Source organism: Lethenteron reissneri, chromosome 7 (assembly GCF_015708825.2).
Source record: "Lethenteron reissneri isolate LAM-NWPU_2019-01 chromosome 7, ASM1570882v1, whole genome shotgun sequence".
Taxonomy (NCBI): Eukaryota; Metazoa; Chordata; class Hyperoartia; order Petromyzontiformes; family Petromyzontidae; genus Lethenteron; species Lethenteron reissneri.
In genome coordinates this window covers 10,131,483-10,152,383 of record NC_083785.1, presented here as the reverse complement: position 1 = coordinate 10,152,383, position 20,901 = coordinate 10,131,483, and the positions used below count along the sequence as shown (strand labels likewise).

General features: G+C 47.2%; 1 protein-coding gene across 1 annotated transcript in view; it reads left to right on the top strand.

Moving 5' to 3' along the window:
* The window catches only part of LOC133357479 (collagen alpha-1(II) chain-like), a 71,093-nt gene that overhangs the window by 27,987 nt on the left and 22,205 nt on the right, over nucleotides 1-20,901 (top strand). The window contains 17 exon segments of the mRNA XM_061575431.1: nucleotides 3,104-3,202; nucleotides 4,112-4,156; nucleotides 4,993-5,091; nucleotides 5,731-5,784; nucleotides 6,394-6,501; nucleotides 6,932-6,985; nucleotides 8,335-8,433; nucleotides 8,847-8,900; nucleotides 10,734-10,832; nucleotides 14,221-14,274; nucleotides 15,137-15,190; nucleotides 15,727-15,780; nucleotides 16,233-16,286; nucleotides 17,153-17,197; nucleotides 18,532-18,630; nucleotides 19,561-19,668; nucleotides 20,801-20,854. Of these exon segments, the coding sequence (XP_061431415.1) occupies nucleotides 3,104-3,202; nucleotides 4,112-4,156; nucleotides 4,993-5,091; nucleotides 5,731-5,784; nucleotides 6,394-6,501; nucleotides 6,932-6,985; nucleotides 8,335-8,433; nucleotides 8,847-8,900; nucleotides 10,734-10,832; nucleotides 14,221-14,274; nucleotides 15,137-15,190; nucleotides 15,727-15,780; nucleotides 16,233-16,286; nucleotides 17,153-17,197; nucleotides 18,532-18,630; nucleotides 19,561-19,668; nucleotides 20,801-20,854 (1,233 nt within the window).

The following is a 20,901-nucleotide window of genomic DNA, read 5'->3' as shown; positions in this document are numbered from 1 at the left end:
CCATTAATGGGTGCTTGGAATGTGATTGGAAACCAAAGTTCTCAGAGAATACCATTATATACGAGGAGATGACACTACACGTTACACACAGATTGATTAAATAACCCATGGCTGCGCTGCCCCCTCTCAGCACAAGACTACAACACCAGGTTACCTCAAGCAGTCTTCCATTCCAGTACTAACCAGACTCAACCCTGCTTAGCTCTCGAAGTTGATGAGATCGGGCTCAGGTTCTGGAAGATTTATATTTGAACTTCAAGTGGAACCGACTATATTCCAGTTGACGGTAGTCCGTCTACCTATTTGTCAACATTAAAGCCCCTTCTGTAAAGTATTCATATCAGGTGCCATGGGAGATGAACCACAGCTGTAGAGTTTCTGTAGTTGAAAAGGAATTCGACCTGTTCCTCCCCGATATGCTCTCGCTGGGTTTTGCCGGGTTATAGTGTCACTTTCAGGCCAATGTGCATGTGTGTTGAACTTCTTTCGCACAGTACGTAGCCAACTGTGCTAGTCGGAGGTACGAATTGACCACTCTCCAATGTAATGCGTGTAGGTGGCATGTATCTGTCGTTTGTTTAAATTAGTATTGGCCATTACGGCCATAGCGTTCTTTTAAAGACCCATTAACAGGCAGTGTGTTACAATTATAAACGAAACTTTTTTTTCTCCCGATAGTTTTCACTCGACATGTAATTGCCTGATAACCCACAATTGATCGAATATCATCTGGTTTCTTTGTGCTCGGCACATAACACATTATTTGCCCATAAACATTTATTTAATGGCAGTTTGAACTCACCGCAATATATAGCAATCCATAGTTTTGTTCGTCATCATCTAATACATCTATGTGACCGTGGTTGAGTGACTAATGTAAATTATGATGGTCTTTGAGAGCTGCATTGCTGGAATATCGCTTAAATATGTCCAAGACTAAATATTACATCCCAGAGGTTAATTGGTTTTACTCACAATAAATAAATAAAACACTTACAAATATACAAGGCCTGTTCCATCGGTGGGCCAAGTTACTTGCCTCACGTGAAAAGCAAAGCCAATAGACTGGTTACAAAGTAAAAAAACAACATTGCTTGCCAATTTCACTCCATCCTTGTTGTCTCGTGTACACACAAGCTGTTCATTCAGGAGGACGAGGTTGATATTTCCTGGATTGGCCAGGAATGTTAATCCCTGCTAATGAGAAGAACTGGATTGTGTGTGTGTGTGTGAAAAGAGAGAGAGACAGAGAGAAGGGAGTGCTTGGAAGGCAGAGATTCCCCTTACAGGGTTTGCTTGTTCAGTCCCACTCAGCCTCAAAACGAAAAAAACTATTAGCAAAATAAATATCTCTTTTCACGGGACATTTGATGGGGGAAAGACATTACTTAAATAAACCTCCAAGCGCCCTACCTTATTTCTCGAGCGCAGCATGGGTGCTGGTCGTAGCAGCTCGGAACTACTTTGGAATATCACCCTCTTCTGGGGATGCCACTCCAGAATAACCAGGGCATGTCATGGGCAGGAGGGAGACATACGTGTAACCGATAGAGATTTCACCAAACGTTGAATTAAAATGTGGCATCAGTACCCTTTTATACGTGAAGTGTGACTCAGCATGTCGACGCAGAAATGTCTGTGTTCCGCAAAAGACCAAAATAAGTAAAATATTTTTAATTCATAAAAAATTTGCCACCTCTTCCTGGACACCTAGGATAGATGGCAACCCTGACACCCTGGCCTTAGGCAATTTGGATGGCAGCAAGACGTTGTTACAGAAGCAGTGTGCAATGCTTCAGATCTGCGGGCATGCACTGCTGTCTCGAGGTCTTTTGCCTGGACACATTAGCGTGTTAATGGCTAAATAATACTTATTGTAGTTTCAGAAATCGCTGCGTTTCCATCGTGTGAAGTGAAGACTGGCAGCTCACTCTGCTTTTGGGACTACGTTAATTGAATTTTTGGTTCACGTGGGATGGTTAGCGCGGGCCACGTCTGCCAATATTCCACCGTTAGGGGGCAGAGTGTGGAGCAAAGACCTCGTGTGAGCAGAGCGGAAGCCTTGTGGAGAGAAAGCAGATGGGCACATGCAGGAACCTGCAGCTGGTCACACAGGCATGCAGCCAAGCAGATAAGAAGGATTTTTGGGTGGAATGAGGCATGTGAATGAGTGTGTGTGACCCTACTTCACTTTGTGTTTAAGTGGGGAGGGGGGGGGTGATGGTGGTGGTGGCAGTGTTGTTGTTGTGGGCCCTCTGGCTAATCCCTTTTTTATGATGTTTTAATTATTCTTAATTTATTCAAACTATGCTACTGGCTGCATGCTACGAGAGAAACAATCTGCTTGGGAATCTGGCAGAGCAGTGATCCCTGTGTGTCAAATAGTGGCTGCCAAAAAGATGCTCCCTCCACACATTCTGATACAAGGTTGTCGCATGAAAGTCAACCTATATTTTAGTCGGGCTAAAATGAATCCAAAATAACTTGCAAAAATTGGAATTTACTTCTTAGATATTCTTTTTTGTTTTGGTAGTCATCAGTGATCAGAAATTCGATAACTTCAGAACCCACAATTCGATCTCAGAATTTCAGTGCTGTTGGCTCCGCACTCTGACGTCTGAGCTGACCAGCCACCTTGAAAAGAATAATTTCTGAAAAGTGGATTTAAAAAATCGAGGATCTCGGTTGCCAACTCGGTCCTCTTGGCTCTCCGGACATCTGGCAACCTGTTTATGCTGGTCACCCTTCCGTGTGTGTGTGTTTGTGTGTGTGTGTTCAGTATTCCCTCGTTGTACACGAACTTGCTATCCGCGATTTTGGCATCTGGAACCCGACATGACTGCGTCGAAAGAGAGAGAGAGAGAGAGAAAGAAAGCGACGAGATAAAGTGATGAGAGACAAAGTGATGAGATAAAGAGAGACGAGAGAGAGAGAGAACTTCTCCAAGCTTTCTAGAAGCATCTGCAGACGTTGTGCGTACGACACTCGTAGGCCAACACCATTACCCCCGCGAAAATGCTCGATTCACGAGCATCTCGGGAACGTATCTCTCGCGGCGAACAACGAGGGGAATACCGCTCTCGTGTGTGTTCGTGTCGCACAGGGAGAGGCAGGCCCCACTGGAGCAAGAGGACCCGAAGGAGCACAAGGTGCCCGAGGAGAAGGAGGCGCCCCCGGCTCTTCCGGACCCAGCGGAGCTCCCGTGAGTCGATCCATCTGCCCGTGATCACAGTCTCCCACAGAACGTATGGATGTGCCCGTGCGTGCATGTACGTTGAGCTTCTTTCGCACCGCACGCAGCCGACCGCGCTAATCGGAGTGTGCGGTGGGGGTGGGGGGATTAAACAGAAAGGTTCTGAAGGAATGAGTTTTCAATCTAGATTTCCTAATATCAGAAGAGAGTGCGTTTCATAAGAGATGGAATGTCCATCTTTCTTAGGAGAGGGGGGTGGGGGAAAGACCAAAAGCACCCACTGGCTTAATGAAAATCCTTTTAAAGTTCCCAAATGTGCGTTGGATTTAGATAAAACTGCAACAAAAAAGATGGAATAAAACAAACGATCTCTTTTTAAGGAAGTTAAAAGGGATTAACGTGTAATGTTCTTGTCATATTGGAGCGATATTATTAGACCCAGTGCTGTGCTCATTGTTTGGTTCGGGACATAACAAATGTAGAATCCAGCCCATCCAATGATGTTAGCCGTGGCAGGGAATTTAACTCAGGTTCGTGGATTCGTATATCACAGTGCAATGAACCACTGTGTTCGCACTTCTGCCAGCAATGTCAATCCACTGCTGGAAGATGATGGCCTTCTCATGCCCGTTGTGGGGTTATTTGACCATACTTCACCACACTGGTCAGTGCGGGTTGGTGAAAGCAGGCGACATAGATGCGGGAGCTTAGAAGTACAGTACAACGGCATGTTTTGCTGCACCGCCCTCCGTTACCTTCCACAGAGCCCTGCAGCAGCCTATAATGTGCACGCCATCCAAGCGATATCCAGGCACGAACCTTCTTAGCTTCCCAGATCTGATGGGATCAGGTGAATTTCCAGGTGAATTGGTCAAATCGGCACTGTTAACATGCCCTTTGTGTCTTTGTCTTGAACAGGGAAACCCTGGTACTGATGGTCTCCCAGGCTCCAAAGGATCATCTGTAAGTATCCTGCTTCGTTGATCTACGTGAAGATTCCTAACCTTTATTGCGCGCATTCAAACATAACATGACACAGCGAACTTTACTGTTAGGTATACTTTTGGCCTTGAGCTACTGAAAGCTACCTCCTCACTGCGATGCCAACCAACCCGGGTGAAAGACAGCTGATGACAGTTATCATGACGGTGGCAAAAAATTAGATCAGTGCACCGGTAGCAACGGTAATGACATTTAGGCATATTTGACAACGCATCGGTTGATTGATTAAAATAAATATTTTCACTAACGAATCACGCATCAAATCGCACAGGTCAGAATCAATCATTTACCATCTATGGCGATTTTAAGCAAATTATAAGTGAAAAATGTTTCATTCAGACAAATGTGATCTCGACGAAACTCTAAAGGTCGAGGCAGAACAATACAACGCAACACAATATGGCGTGAAATGAGACGACAAAAAAAATAACAATCATCCATTCTAGAAATCAAATCATGACCCCGGACTCATGGCAACTGATCAGTCCACTTGGGGAGGGGATTTGCTACATGCCCAAAGATAACATTCATATAATTCTAATGACATTGCATTCACGAGGACACCTACAGCATCACTTGGTCGCAGTGCCAACACTGACGGTGTAGCCACGTGATCATACTAACTGTGCGTCAGGAGAGATGTGCACGAGGTTGATTCATGGACTGTGTGCGAGCCAAAAGCTCACCATCACTCCGAGCGCTGGAGCCGACATCTCGGTATGCGTGCACAGCGCCCACATGCACCTGACCTGACCTCTTTCGTGCGTGTGTGTTTGTGCATTGGTGCGTGTGTGCAGGGTGCTCCTGGTATTGCTGGTGCACCAGGTTTCCCAGGACCACGTGGCGCTCCAGGCCCACAGGGGGCGACTGGACCATCTGGGCCTAAAGGTCAACAGGTGGGTAGCTCCCAGGACTTAGAATTTCTCACCGAACGTTTTGCAGCTCGCAGATAGGCTACAGTCGGCACGTGATTAGTAACCACAGCCAGCAATGAGACGTATACTGGATGTGGTGTGCCACCAAGTGTGGACATATTTGCTGGTCAAATATGTCCACACTTACCTATATAACCTCTTACCATGGCAACTCTCTCTCCCACTTCAGCAAAACAAAATATTACTGTGGTTTTCCCACCTGATGATGATTGCTTGTGTTGCAATCGAAACGTCGTGATTTTATCTATTTTATTTTATACCTACGTGACTTTACCGAAAGAACCAAAGGGTATAGAGTAGGCATGTGAAAATAGCGATAGCCACAGCGAGGGGTATACCGGGTGTGATGTGCTGAATGCTGAGATAGTTTCCGGGTGACTGAAATTAAAATATCAAATTTAATATCTACATGGATATATTTCCATGGTTTTTGTTCTTCATCCCATGCATTTATCTTGTTTCTATGAACATGATATATCCGGTCTGGCTTATTGTGCCAAGATAGGCATAGAGTGCCACTGTATGGTGCATTGCATTCAGTGCATGTGATGTTTTTTTTAAGTGATACTAACATTTTATGTCTCATTCTTCATTTCGTAGGGTGAACCAGGTGCTCATGGTTTCAAGGGTGAGGCTGGACCCAAGGGAGAGATTGTAAGTGTCTACGTCCTGCTAAACTCCACATTACCATTGAATAATATTATAATAATAAGTTATCATCTTGGTTTTATATACAGTATCAACATTACACCAACCACCACAGGATGCTGCTCTATGGGGCAAGCATATAAACATGAACAGCGTATCCAGGGAACATTAAGAAATTATAATAATCCATACGCAAAGCCAAGGATGCGTGTTCGGCAAATCAAGCAGTAGCGTGATACACCACGCACAAGCAATCGCAACCACCATTGATAATCAACTTGTGCGAGTACTTGACAATTTAGAACCTTTTGATCTTAAGTTTTGTATGGGATATTGTGGATGAGCTGATGCATCGCCTGTCCTTTTTTAAAATGTAATAATTGGGATGAACAACGGCTTGATTCCTTTCAATCTCCTGAAGTTACTTGAATATTTTAACTGTAACCCTGACAATTCACTGCTATGAGCACTTAGGAACATTTTGCACGTACGTTCCTTCAAGATGGATATTGCGGACGAAACGAATTCATCGCCACTGTTTGGAATAAAATTTTTTTTTATGAGAGTCAACAATGGGATTGATTCCTCGCCGTCTCCCTCCGATGACTTGTGCAGGGACCAGCCGGTCTCCAAGGACCTCCTGGCCAGGCGGGAGAGGAAGGCAAGAGGGGAGCACGTGGAGAACCCGGAGCAGCTGGTCCTAACGGTCCTCCCGGCGAGAGAGTGAGTGACACCTCCTGCACCTCCTGCACCTCCTGCAACTCCTCTTCCGCCGGTGGCGGCGGCACGCGTGTGCCCCTCGCACATACTTCGTCTCCCTGCAGTGCTCAGCCAGAAATTCTCTCGCGCTGTTTTAATGGAGCCAAGCAAAGCAGCCCGTCTCTCTCCGCTTTGACTCGAAGTGCTTTCGTTGCGTAACGACCGAACCGGCCAAACTAAATGTTGTCGTGCCGATCGGCGCGCTCTTTTGTACCTTTTCCAAGCGTTGTGTTGGCGTCGGGTTCGGCTCCCCGCGCGTCCTTTTGACATTTGAGGCTACATTTCTTGCAGGCTGGCGTCCAAGAGTTGTGGGTTCTTGTTTTTTTCTTTTCTACATCGACATTGGCTTGTACGCAAAATAAACGCGATTTTCTTTTGATGTGTCGTTTTCTAGGGAGCTCCTGGCAACCGTGGATTCCCAGGCCAAGATGGACTTGCTGGACCAAAGGTACGATTGTTTTAATATTTATCTACGGATGAGCATCTCACAATTTGAGACGTGAACGAATTACGTCCCCGGCACCCAACGATAACCAGAATTGTCACAATCGGCTGTCTTGTCGAGTATCTTGGGATCTTGTTCGCTTTGTTTCTTGTTTCCTCCATCTCATTTACCTCAATTTTGTTCATTCCATTAACCAATGTGAAATTGGTACTTCTGCATACAATCGGTATAAATCATCGATTCTCATGGGCATGTTTCCATCCCTGTATTGTGAGCGAATTAACTTATGTTAATCCATGAATCGCCCCATCGTGACATACCCATGTGTTTACACAAACATGTGGCCATGACAATTTCCATGACATCTTATGTAGCTTCTACGGTTTAATACCATCAGGTGCGAACATATTTGTGCCACTTGATTTGCTTTCCAATTTTAGTACCGTACTGCTGATACTAAAGAAGTTAACATGATTTCCTGCTCAAATGAACCCTGAACCAGTGGTGGAAATTCCACATTCCAATGGCAGGGGGTGAGTATCTCGATACGACAACCACTGTTGACTTCCCCACAAAGTGGTACTAATTTTATCGGCCCTGGAATGATGATTGGCCAATGTGAACCCCCTACCAGGATTTGCACTTCGCAACCTTATAATTGTGATCCGCTACAACCAGCCACCCAGCTGATTTGCATGACAATATCCATCACATCCTCTCTAGTTTCTACTCACCAGCCACCCAGCATGTGGTATTACACCACTGTGGCCATTATGTGGCCACTGTGGCCATAATTGAAGTCTCCCACTTACTTGCCATATTCTTTCCCAGCAAGCGAGATTCGATAAACCACGAGCGGAGACAAATTGTCCGCTCGGGCACCGCGTGACCCCCTCTGACCAACGTCACGCCGTGGCCAACGGCCGCGCACATCGCGAGAGAGCGACGCTGGTCACTGGGAGATGTGGGCGTTTGTGCGTGGATTTCGCCGCTCTCGGATCTCTGTGTGTGCCCCTCTCACCAGATGTGAAGCGTTAGGCGTGGTGGCACAAAGCGAAGCCCCCACCTCCTACACCCCCATTCCCAAGCTACACAAACAGCAGGGCGATCAAAAATTTAGGAAAACCTAACGGGGCAGGGACCCTCCATCCCCGTTCCCCACGCAATCAGCCAGGGCCACCCTGCGAATGATTATCCTCCGCTGTCGTTCCATCACAAGGATGCCGATTTGAGTTGTCACTGAAGCCGTTGGCTCAGGTTTAACGAGTGGCTACATCAGGCCGGAGTCCCCCATTGCAATGCTGCACTTGCCGATACGTTGGCCTGGCAAAGTACGGTGTTGTCCTTCCCAGGGTGCACCTGGCGAGAGAGGACCATCGGGTCCTGCTGGGCCAAAGGGGGCCAACGGAGACCCCGGCCGACCTGGAGAGGCTGGCCTACCCGGTGCCCGTGTGAGTAGCACAGACGTTCATTTAATTTTAACACGAGATCATTTACGCAATGTTGTGTCGTGGGTAAAGGCAAACGTAAGCAGAACTCCGTTCTATCTCCACGTATGAATAAGCTTCATGACGGAGTATTCTTGCCAGTAATATCTGATAACCCAGCATTTGTTGCAATGTTATTGAGCAGCATTTTTTACTTGGTCGCTGGATATTATTAGCCTGGAAAGCCAACAGGCTAAAAACAATAATACATTTATTTGAATTTAAAATGAATACATCTGAGATTTAATTATTTGACAAACTTCTCTCATGCACGATTAAATATTAGCAATCACACTTTTCTTTTTTAAAGGTGCACAATTTTTGCACGAGTTTTTAAACGTGTATTTTACATGTGTCTTGTGTGTGTGCGTGTGCAGGGTCTGACTGGCAGTCCAGGTAGCCCAGGGGCTGAAGGAAAGCTGGGCCCTCAGGTGCGAAATGAATCCCTGTTCACTATCACGGCACACAACAACATGCACTGGGCTACTGATCACAACAAAGACAAAGATCCCCCGTATAACCTCAACAGGCTGTTGGGGCAAGTGCTGTTAGCGAGCACCTATGAAGGGCAGCGCAGAACGCAAGGGGGTGGGTGGCCAACACCACGCCCGGCCGCCTTTGTCTCCCCGGTGACGATGTTTACACACCGCACCAGGTACTCATTTGAGGCTGAGATAATCGTCACTGGGTGTTCGCCGTGAGCGGGAATCGAACCCGGGTCGCCAGGGTTCGTAGCGCAGCGCGCTAACCGCTGCACCGCCGCTCACCACCACATTGACAGATTTAGGCCATGACGTGCCAATCAATGCCGGTGGTCAATAGAGCCACGACATCTCTGTCGCCGACTCATCTCGAGCGTGAACAGCGGTGACCGTGTCCACGAGAGCATTATGTTACTCTTTGGGCAGTTTTTAATGAGTTGAGATTTTCATTTATTTATTTTCCATCGCATCGTATTGTCCACGTACAGCCCTTTCGCCAGTCCCACTGCTGAATGAGGGCCTCTCCGCCATTGCCGTGTGGCTTGTGAGGGTTATTTAATCATATTTCACCACCGCTGCTCGTCAGTGCGCGTTGATGAAGGTGGGGAGCATAGGTGGGGAGCATCGACACAATAGATTTTGCTGCACTGCCCTCTGCCGTCCACATTTACAAACAAATCCAAAGACAAAGTTCCGGCCCGTGTATTGGCTAACGGCACTTGCCCCCTCCCACCCCCCCCAACATCTGACAAAATAAACCACAACAAACCACATCTTAAGTCATGCCAAACGCACCCTCTGGTGGTGGTCACGTGACACACGGCCAATCCCACGGCAGAGTAGTGGGGGTCCAGAGAGATGGGCGAAATAGATTCAAATTACTCAAGTAATGAAATACAGACACAAACGACCACTTGACGACCCTGCCTCGTGTAATTTAGATAATTATCGATTACTTTGAGGTGTGTAATTTAGATACCACGTAACGCACGTGATGAAGTTATACGTGTCAATACCGTGTAAGTTAGACTGCCTATGTCTGCATAGTAATTAGACAATTACAGTCCACTGTATAGCACAATTTGACGTTCAATTTCCCCGGTGCAGCAGTTGAAATGGGAGATGTTTATTCATTTATTTCCTGCCTCTTGTCTACCCAGCAGCATAAATAGGCGCACCGCATTTGTTTGATGTGCAGAGCACACGTGCGGTGGGGTAAAACGTGGGAACCTCCCACCTGTTTATCGTAGAAGAGTAGTCGAAAAAATATATATATATATATACCCTCTGAACGATAGGGAGCACTCGGGGGCTTTCTCTAGAGAGGGCAATCCAGTGAAGGCCCTTCTGCCAGCAGTGGCACGACGAAGCAATTGCAGGGCTGCACCTTTAGCTGTATAAAACGAAAATATTGTATTTTTATCTTACGGGGAAAAGGGTCCACTGAGCTATATAGCTCTTTTTCAGAAGCGAACCTGGCCGCAAATGATAGCCCAATGAAATGGCTGATCACGTGGAAATGTACAGCAGCCAAATACTAAACGCATGTTTGTAAATGTGGAGGGGAAAAAACGGAGGATCCGGAGAAAAATCCACGCGAACACGGGGAGGAAATGCAAACTCCACATATACAGGCATTGTCAGGGTCGAAATTAAACTCACAAACTCCTGTATACCGGGCGAGGTAGTTAACATCTCGCCACCTCTGCGTATGAAATTATAATTGTTATGCTCGTGTCTTTGCGGCGGATCCACAAGTGTGATCTTGTGTTCCTCTGACAGGGTGCTCCAGGTGAGGATGGACGACCTGGCCCACCTGGCCCCCAGGGTGCTCGCGGCCAGCCCGGAGTCATGGGCTTCCCCGGACCGAAGGGCGCTGGCGTACGTACTCAAGCGCCAACACACACACCACCGCAGCGCCCGCACCGGTTCCTTATGTTGCATTCACATGGGGTATAGGTCGCAACCGGGTACCCGATACTCGTACCCTACCCGATACCCGGCTACCCGTACCCGGCCGGGTACGGGTAGCCGTTTGCGACCCTGGTGCGGCCGGGTACGGGTAGGCCGTGAGTCACTGGTGAGTAACCGTTTGTCACTTTTTTCGGGCAGGGTATGGGTACGGGTAGGGAACGGGTACCTGTACCCGGCCGGGTACGGGTACGGATAGCCGTTTGCGACCCTGGTGCGGCCGGGTACGGGTACGGGTAAGGAATCAAAACCCGTTTGCGACCTCTGACGTGGGGTGATGGAAACGCCCGGGGTACCCGCTCGCGTAAAGCAGTCGGATGAACTTAGCAAAGCATTGCCTTTCTTTGTCTTTGTCTTTCGATAGACCCTCAGAAGGGCAGTGCACTTAGTTTAGTGATGAGCAACAGTTGTAATCCCACCACCTGTAAGAGCTATTAGTCGAGCTCTTCGGGGACTCAGAGGCTCCAAGAGTAGAAATCGACAGAATCATCAGAATTGTGAGGCTGAGAAGATTGAAGGCGTGAAGGCTCATTAGTTGATTACAGAATCGATCATTGCACATTCCATTTCAACGTTACTGGAAAATCGCTTCTCCGAATGCCGCTCTTTAAGAGTGGATTCACGTTGAAGGCGCTGGAATCCAGGTCTGAGGAGTATGGGTTTTCTCTAGATTTCCAATAATGCTTAATGATTTCTGCAGATTGTACTGGAATATTCTGGAATTTTTTTCAGTTATCACACAAGTGATCTAAAAACACCCAAAATAATAGGCAGAGGGTTCATCTTTATGACATTTTGTAAATCATTCTTAAAAGCGGTCTATTTCACATTCAATATCCACTCTTTGCTGTCGTATCACTCCGATGTAAGAACACAGGATTTTCGATCATCAAACCAAGTTTATCGGCCAGTAATTTAATTCCTAACAAAGCCAGTCTTTGAAAGGGTTATATCATTCCATCATGAGCCATAATCAATCCACTGCTGGATGAAGGCCTCCCCAAGCCATCACCATCTGTCATGGTCTTGCAGTGTTCTTTGTAGCTGATTGGTTATGGTCCTACGTGAAAACCAGCCAAACAATTCGACCCACATGCCAGCACCGTACCAAATCTAGCTCACGGTCTAGTGCCGTACACACTGATCGCTTTCTCGCATTATACCTGGAGTTAATCAGGCTTTTATTTTCCCGATGGTAAAGATTTCGAATGGGATTCTTTAGTACCTCGCTCCTCATAATTGAGCACGAATGGAATGCCTGCAGAACAAATGCAAACAGTTGCCACCGTGAATAATAGTGATATGGGTGTTTGCAGTCCCGCTTACTGCCTATTTAATTTTTCAAAACATGTATTTATGCCGGAGGAATCCGATGAGCTATAATCGATATCATAGTATCGACACGGCTCTTACTGCAACTCACTACTCCAGGGACATCTGGCAAAGGACATTACCAAACTGCAGCATCTACAAAATTCTCTGGCATGTGTCGTTGTGCCGGGTACTGCAAGATCCGACCGTGTCCATCCAGTGCTCGCTGTGCTGCCTTGGCTTCCGTTTGCCGACCGAATACGTTTCACACAAAGTTCTTGCCACAACTAATACCTTTGCTGATCTCGTCAAAGAGCATAAACCATCACACGAAATGCGGTCATCCTCGCAGTGGCTTTTGGCTGGCCATTTAGCAAAGACGGTCACCGCATCGTGCGCGTTAAGATGCGCTTCTGCGGCCGTCTGGAACGCTCTTCCTTCCGATATGAGGAAGCCACTGGTGCATTGCACTTGTAAATCATCTAGATTGAAAACTATTTTTTTTTATAACTTCTGTTTAGTTTGTTGTCCTTCCCCTGTGCCTCCGATGAGCACGGTTGGCTTCGTTCGGTGCGAATGAAGGTTCAACATACATACAACATACATTACACATTACTGGATCTGAAGGCATTCAGATGAAAGCAGATTTCATCCATGAACGGCGCGTGAAACGCAGGTAAGGATATAAATCCGAGTACGCTCCTGAAGCAATGCCGGTAATTAGCGAGCCCGCTAAAAGCAAACATTTTTTCTTAATTAAAATTAATTCCAGATGAACTTGAAAAGCACGGTATCGCGCCGATAGTCACTTGATGCAGCTCTGTCATGAGGGTCAGCCGGTCGTAATGAGAACGACAGCGATTCTGATTGACGTGAGCATGTGTCGAGCAAAAACAGACATTTCTAACATATGAAAGATGATATGCTTCACTTTCGTATGGAAAATGAATATGTATAATGCGTAGAACAACATCTTGCTCACAGTTGCCTCAATGCACGGGGCAATACGTGTATATATACACACCGCTAAAATAATTGGACAAATCTGAAGAGACAACTACATGTCAATTCAAAGGCTTTACATGTCTCCCACCAAGATCAATATACACTTATTACAACACTCTTCTGATACATTTTGTCCAACGTGACCAGTGCGATACATACCTACAGCATTCAACGATACATAAGCTGGTGTCATTAGAAACCAGTGGTGTATCCACAGATGTATCACGCTGCATAATGAAATACAGCACTGTTTATTATGCGACATGTTATTCTTACCTGTTATGCAAATACGATATATTTAATATTCTGGGCTAGGGCAGTCAAGTGCTTCTCTCTGTCGGGAACTCCCATCCACCGTATGTACTTTCTGCCTGCAGGGTTTACTGCCTGTATTAGTTTCCTCAGGAAATCAACCTCAGACACTTTATTACATTTTTAGCTTTGTTGCCACCCTGAGGCACAGAAACATGACCGACTGTGCATCATTAGAGTGCCCCCTTACAGCCTTGGCACATTTTCGTCAAACCGCTTACTGAGTCTTTGCTGTAATTGCATGCATACAGGGACTCATCTACTTACGGACATTCTACTTACGAACTTTCAGTGATAAGAACAAACCTGGTCCGCATGTCCGGTTGCCTGTTCGGACCGAGAGTCGTAAGTTCAACTGCCGCGAAATAGATGATGGCGGTGGTGGCATCTACATCAGCAGGACATGAATCAATAATTCCTCTCTCAAACCTCACCCTCCATACTTCTGTCGACATCAATGCTTCCTGAAGAAGCGCCCCACCCAAACCCCCACCGCGACCTCTGCTGAAGGTTCAACCCCCATTGTAATTTCTTATAGCCAAGTGAACGACCGTGTTGTGACCGCCCCCCCCCCCCCCCCCGGATGTTTGAATTGTCTTATTCTCTGAGCAAGGTGGAGACGCTACAGGGTTGTTTTGACCACGCTGCTGTGTTTTTTTTTCCTGTGCAGGGAGAGCCTGGCAAGCCTGGAGAGAAGGGAATCCCCGGTGCCCCTGGGCTCAGGGTAAGCGTCCCCGACTCTCACCCTCATCACCATCTGCGGTCTCTCTCTCTCGCGCTCAACCAAATTCGCTTTTCGTGAAACAAGCGATGGGATCGACGACCGTTTAATATAGCAGGTGAACGGAAGTACATTTATATTGCTGCCCATGATGCTCCTCCACATGAGCGCTAGGTGAGTTTCTAATACAATGTTGCCTTTTTTTGCATTGAGACAGGGCCTTGCCATTTATAGGGAGGGCTTTTGGCGCACGTCTGTCAATGTAATTATATTTGTTCAGCAAGCCTCACTCTACTGGTGAGGGACAAAATGTCAAAACACAGTCCAAAATGTTCCTTTTGAACAAATGCCGTTGCCGCGAACGAAGGCAACCGCCAATAAGCTGAAACCAAACAGTGCGGAAAGACAGAACATCCATTGGTGTTACGTGGAAGTGCTCGGAATGATCACACAAATCCTGTGACAAGTGTAAGCAATGGGTCATGGGACAGACGAGACACTGTTGTATTCTTTGGGGTAATATCTATGGAGAGAAGAGGTTCACGAGCGTGCCACTTTAACATTGGGAAAGAGGTCTTCTGGAAGATTCTGAACGGCTGGTGGCAATCTTCTGTCCCCTGGGTGGTCACGTATTGCCCCGGAGAACTGTCTTCGGCAAGACGATTTTGAACAACTCGATTAACACGTTGATTTTCAGAAGACAAAGTATTCTCAGGATAATGAGCATCCCCCACATGGGAGGGGGGGAGGGGGCAATACTTCTGATAATCTGAATAATGCGGTAGTAACAGAACGCCAATTACATATTCAGTTTGCTTAAACGATGCTACTTGTCTCTGATGTCGCTGCGATGTTGCCTTTGCAGGGCCTGCCAGGAAAGGATGGCGAGACTGGCGCTCAGGGTCCTCCTGGCCCCGCTGTACGTTCTCACCCCCGCCAATGACGTCGCACGATCGCGCGCACACACTCGAACATCATGAGCGGAACGTAAAGAATATTTAATGAAAAGCGCCTGCACTGAAGTGCACCCCGTTTTACTGGGTGTCCCAAGTAATTGTTCTTTGTTCGAATGATTGCCATTTATTTTATTTTTAAAGTTGCTTGGAAAAAATTGATGGGATGGGTACAGAAAAAAAGTATTTCCAAAATACTTGTCCCAAGCTACATGTAATGGATTTTATCCAGTCAGTAACAGCAGTAATCATGGATATACTGTAAAAAAAATCATAAATCACAAAAGAGCATTTTAGAAAACGGTCACTCACTCAACTCTTGTGAACACACATAAATACATTTGCGCAAGAATGTCGACTTTATTATTTCTATTTACTGCGTAATTTTTGTTATATACATAATACATTTACGATGCCGATGATGATGATGAAAGGACACGCAGCAACATAATATATCTGTGCCGCATTTATGTTAACCGTGCCTGATCGATTGTCTGTCCAGGGCCCAGCCGGTGAGCGAGGTGAAGGTGGCCCACCTGGACCTCCTGGCTTCCAGGTGAGAAGGCCTCAGTCTCCCAAGCACCAGACTCGATGCCACGACGGATTAGGAATGAGTTTCACATTTGAAAAAAGTTGCATTTTTTTCAACGACAATTTTGGATCATTTGCACTACTGCATGTGATAATTGAACGTTTCTTGGTGCTCACGAAGGCAACTTCGCCTGAAGTCACGTGACATTTCTTTCGGTGCCATCACTTCCTGTGGCTTCATATTTTCGGATCATCCAAAATGTTGTATCAAAGGCCAATGTTCCAACAACAAAACAAATACCAGAATTATAATGGAAAAATGATCAAACCGTCAAGAGACGATTATTCTCAGAGGAAACTGCAAACACCATCAAAAGTGTGACATAGCACTTAAATGCCATGAAGAGTTATTTTAACATTCGTGATTTGCTCCGTGCATTGCGAAGATGTTGACTCTTTGTATCTGAATGATTCCAGGGTCTTCCCGGACCTAGCGGTCCCCCAGGAGAGGCTGGCAAACCAGGTGCTCAGGTGAGTCACTGTTTAGTATCAAGGTATTAATAATGCATGCAAATAGGATGCTACCGCTAATTGCACGCAATCAAAATGCTTGATTGCATTGTGACGAGCGAGCACAGACGCATACGCATCATGGGTTTGAATTAATCTTACCTCAGTCCCAAGATCATCATCTGTCGGAACATTATCTAACACGCGCACCATCTGGCAGTTTGAGGCGATACAAAAGATGCCTAATTGTTCAGAAAATAATGCTCGTGCGTGCCCTGCCATCGTCTCTTTTGCCAAGTTCTCATAACTTGCTCAATTCAAAAGCGCATTAGCTCTTATCGAGTACACGTTCAAGAGTGTTGTTTAGCCGCTAACTGCTAAGAGTTCTGCGTCTTTGACCCGTGCTCAGCAATTGTGATGAAAACTATATTACGAAAAATTGTTACAGCTATAAGTTAGATGTTTGCCTGCAAATCTCAACTTGCTGTGGCATCTGTTTCACCAGAGTTGCTAGCTCAAAGGCATTCTGTACTGTACTGTGCCGTGCTGAAAATGAGCATTCTCTGCCAAACTGGTCAAAAGAAAAAAAAACGATGCAAATATCTTGATGTGCATAAGTTATGGCGATGGGTATAATTATCCTACATCGCTTTGCCCTGGGCAATCAATTCCATCTCTTTATCGTTCACATGCGAGCTGCGTTGGCTTTTACTGCGTGACCATTTGCAAAAAAATGTTTGGCAAAATGCACCGTGCCATGTTTTTTTCTCATTTGTTGCACACTCAGCCAGCAAACGGCTCTGGCAGCAGATCGTTGCCAAGGCATCGTTAAGTGTGCACCTTGCGGTGCGTTTTACGCGGGGATTTAAGTGTTTTTGTCTTCACAGGGTGTCCCAGGTGAAGCGGGCAAGGTTGGAGTTTCAGGTGCAAGGGTAAGTCGCGGCACATTTCCCAAGTACCATCCTCAACGAGCGAAAAACAGCCTTTTCATTGCACCTTAATCGGAGCTTCTCCAGTTCAGCCGGAGCTGTCCGGGGCTCAGTTCCGTACATGGGGGGAAGGGGTGGAGCAGGGTTTGGGGGGGGGGGGGTGCCCTGGAAAAGATTCCATTAGAAATGTTACGCACTGAAGCTCATCATGTGCCCATCGGGACTGGCACGTCCGTGGTATGGTCAAGCGTTTTCACAGCCTGCGCCATGTGTGTGTAAAGGCGTTGCAGGGTAATACTTTTGTGATAACGGGTATATTTTTAAGAATAGGTTTTCCCCTTTTTTTCTGGCAACAAAACAGGTGTTAAGATGCTAAAACGCCAAATTGAAACCTTTTGACAAGGAATCATGTCTGCATTAACCACAATACTTGTGGTCAGAATGCAAACAAAAAAGTACTCTGATAATGTATGCATTGTCCTTGAAACTGATTGGTCCACACCAGAGACAGCTTTCTTTTGAGCCTCGTCTCAAAACGGTGTTAGACCAGAGGACGCCAAAAGGCGTACATAGCACAAAGACAATGCCACTATCAGAGTAATGAGGGCTCGGGGTGAGCAACTACATCATGGGACCTCCTTTACCACTACCAAACTATGAGAATAGGTTTTGTTGCCAGAAAAAAGGGGAAAACCTATTCTCATATTTTGGTACTGGCAAAGGAGGTCCCATGATGGAGTATATTTTCATATACATATAACACAGAAAATCTGAAAACTATACAGAGAAAGAAAATACAAGTGGCAAACACCGCACAATAATGGTTTGGAAGTATAAGTCGGCAAAATCGGTTCAGCGTGAATGTAAATTAAAATTAATCATAATAACAAGTTTTGCTGATGTCGCATTATCTCCTCATAGCGCAGGCCTCATTGTTTGAGATTCACTCTAGCCGAGTGCGCGTGTCTGATATTTCATTCAAGCCCGCACCTCACCACAATGCACCGCTTCCCATCTTCGTCATACTTCATTGCACCTCAAGACACCCCATACCCAACCAGGCACCTCGCCCCACACCACCACACCCAATAATTTTTCGATTTAAAGGTTTCGTGACTGCAGGGATTCATCTTCTTGGTTCTTTCGGTAAAGTCACGTAGAAGGGAAGTAATAAAATAATAAAAATAAAACATAATATTTTATTACTTCCCTTCTACGTGACTTTACCGAAAGAACCAAGAAGATGACACCAATCATGTTTTTACAGCACTTTACCGCACTTCTCCACACCTGACCTCGTTTAACACACCGCACCTTCGTGACCGTGCCGCGTACAGGGTGAGCGCGGCTTCCCCGGTGAGCGAGGAGCTCCAGGACCTCAGGGTCTGCAGGGCGCACGAGGCCTTCCCGGAACTCCCGGCACCGACGGTCCCAAGGTAGGCCCCATCGTACCTGTGGCAGCACCAACAACATCTTTGCTGTCATCATTAGCTTGGTCGCTTAATATTCACACCACACTTCCCATGCAGTAATCTCGATGCACGCTGCAACAGGGGACCTCGTTACTGGTGGCAGCTGCCCCTGTACGTTAGCAGGTGTACGCATCATTAGTCTATCAGTAGGGTGCGATATAGGATATTTGGTCCATGATGCCGGCACACACGGCTTGCCTTTTTTCCAATAACGTGAAGGGATCCTTCACGTTCACCGTGAAAGCAGACAGTGGATATCACCGATGAGAGCACACGTTACTAATATAATAATGACCATTCTGCACGTGGATTAAAGAACTGATGAAATTGGAGACACCCAAAACACTTACAGTTAAGGAAAGCGAGCGGGCTTGGGCAGGACGCATCATCGATAGGTGAGATGATGGCCAAAGGAGGAGACTGGTGAAAGAATGGCAGCCCAAGGAGCGAACGCACTCGAGGGCACGATCACCGGGGAGATGGAGCGATAAGATCAGCTCGTGCGCACGAGCAAGATTGATTGCGGCGCCGCAAAAAAACTGTGAGAGATGGTGACAATGTTTGGGGGGCCTTCATGCAGCAGTAGTGGGTAGATCGTGGCTGCTGCTGATGGTGATGATGATTTCTGCACTGCCAGGGAATGGTGCGTACAGCTCATTAGCATATGGCTAATGTCAGCTTGAGGATAAGCTGCCAACTTACAGGTAGGAAAGAATAACAATTCCGGGCGATGGTCCTTTGTCAACTCTGCAAGAGAGCCAACGACCAAAACGTTCGTTTATATTAGCCCATCCCCCATTCACGTTTCACTTTTCTGTTGCGTTTTTTCAGGTGTGGCCGCGTACGATAATAACCGACCGTGGCCAACTGTCTGCCCCCCTTTGTCTGTACCAGGGTGCGACAGGTCCCGGCGGCCCCCCAGGAGCACAGGGCCCACCAGGCCTTCAGGGCATGCCGGGCGAGCGGGGAGCGACGGGCATTTCCGGCGCCAAGGGAGACAGGGTGAGGATAACCTTGGATGCCGACCACTCGCCTCACCAGTACTCTCACATTTACGTCCTCACTCTCACTAACTTGCACCCCATATGTATTCCATATTACTGGTAGGAACCTCCTGGTTACACCAGCCCACAGGGGATTATTGTGTCCGTCCGTCCGTCCGTCGTGCATCCAAAAATGGGAGGGGTGGGGCTGGGTGGAGAGGGGCAGGGGGGGAGGGGCTGGGTGGGGAGGGGCTGCTCACTCCGTGGTGCCCTTATAAAACTCAACGTTTAACCTACTCACGCCGGCTTGTGCCCGCCCTCACAGTCGGGCATATTTGCGGAATACACCACGCCGCCGTTGACCCTGGCCATTGACCCAGCAACCCAACGTTCCTACCAGATCCCTCCGCAGGAATGTGTATATACTCAGTTTGAATGGTCATAGAGAGGGTTGCTGCAATGTAATTGTTAATACACCGCACTTGCAACCCAGAGGCCACCAGTTGATGTTCCCAGGAAGGCAGTTGTCATCATTGGGCATGTTTATGAAATCCCCCTCCTTCCCTCAACTCTGTGCACCCAGCGGTAAAAAGAGGGCACACCAAAGTGTGGCGGGTCAAAAGCGTGGGTACTCCCAACTCTTCCAAGATGCCTGTCCAGTTGTGGCAGAGTGGGCCAAATACTCTCTCGAGGTGCTTCTCCAGAGCCTCCTCTAGCAGAGGCGTGCGCAAGCAATTGCAGGACAGTCACGTTTGACCTTTTGAGAGGAAAGCACACGCCTTTACAAAGAGGCGAATAAGAGTTCATTGCGAGCCTGCCCGTCCGTGTCCGTACAGGGCACGCGGGGTGCCTGCTGTGGCGAGCATGACAAATGTGCCATTAAGGAAGACCCTAGAAGAAGACGCTCACCGCCCCTTACTCTCAAACAAAACAATTAACACCATCACCGGCGAAAGAAAATCACGCCGAGTGAGGATGAATGAACGAGAGTTCATCTTCTTCGTCGCCGACTCGTGAATTGCCCTGCCGGGTGCTGAGGCAGCACAAAGGGGCCCTTTGATGGCGCGGCTTCGGGTAAGTGGAAGCCGGGTTTTTTCGCTCAATAAAACTCGATCTCACTCTGTTTTCTTTACCTGCCTTGCCTCCCACAGGGAGATTCTGGCGAGAAGGGGCCGGAGGGCGCTCCCGGCAAGGACGGAGGCAGGGTGGGTTGTTCACGCAGCGCAGCGCGCGCACGAGTCTTCGCTCCTTT